This window comes from Cynoglossus semilaevis, chromosome 11 (genome assembly GCF_000523025.1).
Source record: "Cynoglossus semilaevis isolate Cse_v1.0 chromosome 11, Cse_v1.0, whole genome shotgun sequence".
Lineage (NCBI taxonomy): Eukaryota > Metazoa > Chordata > Actinopteri > Pleuronectiformes > Cynoglossidae > Cynoglossus > Cynoglossus semilaevis.
The window spans coordinates 1,235,765-1,239,806 of NC_024317.1; the positions used below are offsets into that span (position 1 = coordinate 1,235,765).

Genomic DNA, 4,042 nt, shown 5'->3' on the forward strand with positions numbered 1-4,042 from the left:
CAAAAAGACATCCCCAACCCCCCCCCCCCCGTGGCAGCAGCTAAATTTAATTTATTTATCAATAAAATTCAAGAGATTTTAAAGAAACAAAAGTAAAATAGTTGAAGGTTTTGACGTTCTTTTGGTTCCTGTTGGCACTCAGTGTTTGAAGGTCAAAGGTCAGCACACAATATAAAATATGATACATAGTGAGACTTTTAACTAAACATTTTTTAAACCAAACCTAAAAACTACTGATCGACATCAGAGTCTTGTTGTTGTTGTTGTTGTTGTTGTTGTTGTTGTTGTTGTTGTTGTTGTTGCAGTGTTTGGCCTGTAGGACGTCCGAGGCTGTTGGCTGTTAACAGACTCGTGCTGTTGTGAAGCCTTTTGGCTGCTGGGCCACCACTGTGGGGGGGAGGGGGGGGGGGCTTTAGCAGCATACACTGCATTTGGTAACATCAAAGTCCTGTGGCCCTTTGTACAAACTGTCAACCGTCGACGACTCCACTGACGACTCGACTGTTGTGATTCTGATTCTACTGCTCAGACAGTTATCAGTTTTTCAGTGCTGTAGCGATGACTCACTGACCAACACTCTGATATCGTGTCTGAGCAGCAGGGGGAGTTTCACTGCTTGCTCAACAAACCACAGTAAAGGCCAGTGCTGGGATTCAAACTGGCAACCATCCAATCCTTGTGTGTGTGTGACTGTCAGAGACTAGGATAAAATTTCAGTCAGATATTTGAAATATCTGGACAGGAAATGACATCACAGCAGAACTGGTGCCACGGTCACTGGTCTATGAATACAAATGTTATTTTTTTTGCTTCTTTTTCTCACCACTAGGTGACCTCTTCCGGGCTGCTCTTTTGGTCTGGATCGAAGAAATGCCCTCACCCGCTGACCTTTGACCCCAACAATGTGAGTGTAATTTCCCTGCTGTAAAACAGTGACACAGAAGAGGCAGAAAAACTTCCCGAGTATTTGGTGATGATCGCTCACATTCCTCCATTATCTGCTCTGACGGAGGCTCCGCCCCACCGGGACTGTATGCTGGCGTCTTATCTGAGCTGTGAACAGGAGTTAACGTGAATACAGACAGTCAGGGGCAGATTACCATCTCAGGGGCAATAAACTGACAATACTGCAGTACTCTGTTGTCACAGAGTACAGAGTACTGTGATCTCTCCATTTAAATATACTTTATTATATACAGAGTGAAGGTTTGGAAAAGTTACTACATTTTTTTATGTACCATATAAGTCGCTCTGGAGTATAAGTCGTACCAGTGCCCTCTAGTGGCTGTCAGTGTGAAAATAACCAAAGTAAAATGATATATTTTAATATATAAGTCACAAACTCAACGAACTATTCAGGATTTTATCACTGGGTGAATTAGAACCATTCGCAACTAATGATTGATCAGGATTAATCGACAGCTACCCTGTGATTAATCAGACTGAAAATTTGAATAATTTGACCGCACTGGAAAAAAGTATATTTTGGGTTTTTTTTGTACTTGTATTTTAACCTGAGTTTCCAAAAAAGTCCGTACAAAGTCTGTGTGGATTCTGTTCCGTAGACGACTCATATGGACTACGTGGTGGCGGCGGCTAACCTGTACGGACAGATCTACGATATCAGAGGAACCATAGACGCTGCCTCGGTGAGAGAGGTCTTGAAGGACGTCCAGGTTCCGTCCTTCAGCCCCAGTCTGACCGTGAAGATCCACGTCACCGACGAGGAGGCGAAGGAGAGCAGAGAAACGGAAAATGACGACACAAGTGAGGATTTCAAATCGAATCCTTACGTCACTACTTTCCAGGACTTCTCCAGTTTACGACTTTCTTTTAATTTTCTTCTTCACATCAGAAAAAGAGCAGCTCGAGGAACTGAAAAGAAAGTTGGATTCACCGTCCTGGAGAACCTCGGCCCGGGAGATGTTTCCCCTCAAGTTTGAGAAGGTAGTGAAGTCCGACCTCAGAGCTACGCTCTTTTTATTTGGCTTGTTTTTAAAACAAATCTCTTGGTCTGTGGCCTGAATCTGAAAAATGAAGGTTGAAGACGTGAGAAAACAACGACACAACGATGTTTTCTGTTTTTTAAAACATCATTTCCAAATGAAAACGATCGCTCTTACAAGAGGTTTGAAGGACAGTAGAGTGGAGTCTGACTCACTCTGCGGCCCAGAGGCAGAGCTAGCCTTTATTAGCCGCCCCTTGTGATGTTAGCCGCCTTGATTACAGTCTGTTCTCGGCGTCCTTCACGACCTGTGTTCACGCCTCGTCATTATTTTTCCATATATTTATCTTATTCATCCACGTCAGTAATAGTTGAGCTCAGTCAACATGGCGTCTCACCTCGAGGTCTTGATAAAACCTGAGCGACGACAACAGAAACCTCCAGATAAAGAGATGCTGCAGCTGTGAACTCTGGACTCTGGGCCGGTCTGAGTCACGAGTCTGCAGAGCAGAACCAGGGCTATGAGGTAAGTCAGGGACGGATCAAGTGTCATCTTAAATGAGCGTTAGGCTCCGCCTCCTTGGTTTTTATCCCCTCATGCCCAAGTCATGATGTGGACAGTTGGAATTTGTGTAGGTGGGTTTCAAAGGCATCGGGTTGCCAGTCAGGAGCTTCCTCACGGTCCCTGAAGGCATCGCTGAGTGACAGTCGTCTGCCTGGGCTTTGTGCGGCCGCAGCAGCCAGGTATGACCTCACAGGCCGCGTCCATCACAACGCAGATCTGATGACTGTGCCACGTATCAAGATGATTAGTGACACACGGACAAAACCTTCAAAGGTCGACGCGTCGGCGAATCAAAAAGAAGTTCAGGGACTGCGGCAGTTTTCGTCCGTTTTTATTTTCATGGCGTTCCGTTGATTTTGACAACTGCATCAAAGTTTTAGAGAAAGACGTTTTTATTTTCGTGGCGTTCCGTTGATTTTGACAACTGCACCGTCTCCCCCCACAGGACGATGACAGTAACTTCCACATGGACTTCATTGTTGCTGCTTCCAACCTGAGAGCGGAGAACTACGACATCCCCGCAGCAGATCGCCACCAGGTGGGTGGTTTCATGGCTGCAGCGACAAAATAAATCAGACATTTGAGGCTGGGGTCAGTGGCTGTGAGGGCTACAGAAAAACATGTCAGACTGCCTTCCCCCCCCCCCCCACACAGCCACACACACACTCCCCCCCGGCGGACTCCAAACAAACTCAAGTCCCACATGAGAGTCGGGGGAAAATGTCCCGCAAAAATGTCAGTGAAGGCGTTCGTCCGCTGCATCGAGACTCAGTGACGAAGGAATTTTAATACGTGCAAAAAAAAACTAATTTGAAATAATTATAGTCTTTTTTGTTTCCAGTTGCGGAAAACTTTACTTTTCCTTCACTTCAGCTGCACAAACAAAAATAAAACCAGCAGCGAAACGACTTGTGCTGCAGGATCACATGATCAAATGTCAGGAAATACAGTTTAAAATCAATACATTATAGATTTGATCTTTCTTTAAAGTGAATTTCTAGAGTTTGTACAAACATTTGTTTTTTTAATTAATGATTAAACATTTCAGGCGACCCCACATGGGGCCACGACCCCAATGTTGAAAAACACCATCCTAGACACTTTGCATTATACAAAAGAAAATGAGGTCCAATCCCATTGTTTGTTTAAACCTTGGTTACGTTCGATGGAACGTTCCTCTGTTTTCCCACAGAGTAAAGGAATCGCCGGACGCATCATCCCCGCCATCGCCACCACCACCGCCGCGGTCGCCGGCCTGATGTGCCTGGAGTTGTACAAACTGGTGCGGGGTCTCCAGGACATCAGCTGCTACCGCAACGCCTTCATCAACCTGGCCGTCCAGTACTTCGTTCTGACGCAGCCGTGCAAACCCCCCCCACTCCAAGTGAGTACCAGCTCCACACGCCCACAGCACCAACATGGATTGGTCCTCTGTAGCTGGAGGTCAGAGGTCACTGTTTTCAACCTCCAGGACCCGGCTGCTCCAGACCGGTACTGTAGACGAAGCCTGTCTGCTGGGTGGGGGGCGGGGG

The 4,042-nt window shown here is 46.3% G+C and overlaps 1 protein-coding gene across 1 annotated transcript in view; it reads left to right on the forward strand.

Annotated features, from left to right (window-relative positions):
• LOC103385727 (ubiquitin-like modifier-activating enzyme 1) overlaps positions 1 to 4,042 on the forward strand; it is a 22,671-nt gene that overhangs the window by 8,263 nt on the left and 10,366 nt on the right. Inside the window, 5 exon segments of the mRNA XM_025060038.1 lie at positions 830 to 904; positions 1,566 to 1,767; positions 1,856 to 1,947; positions 2,956 to 3,048; positions 3,703 to 3,894. Of these exon segments, the coding sequence (XP_024915806.1) occupies positions 830 to 904; positions 1,566 to 1,767; positions 1,856 to 1,947; positions 2,956 to 3,048; positions 3,703 to 3,894 (654 nt within the window).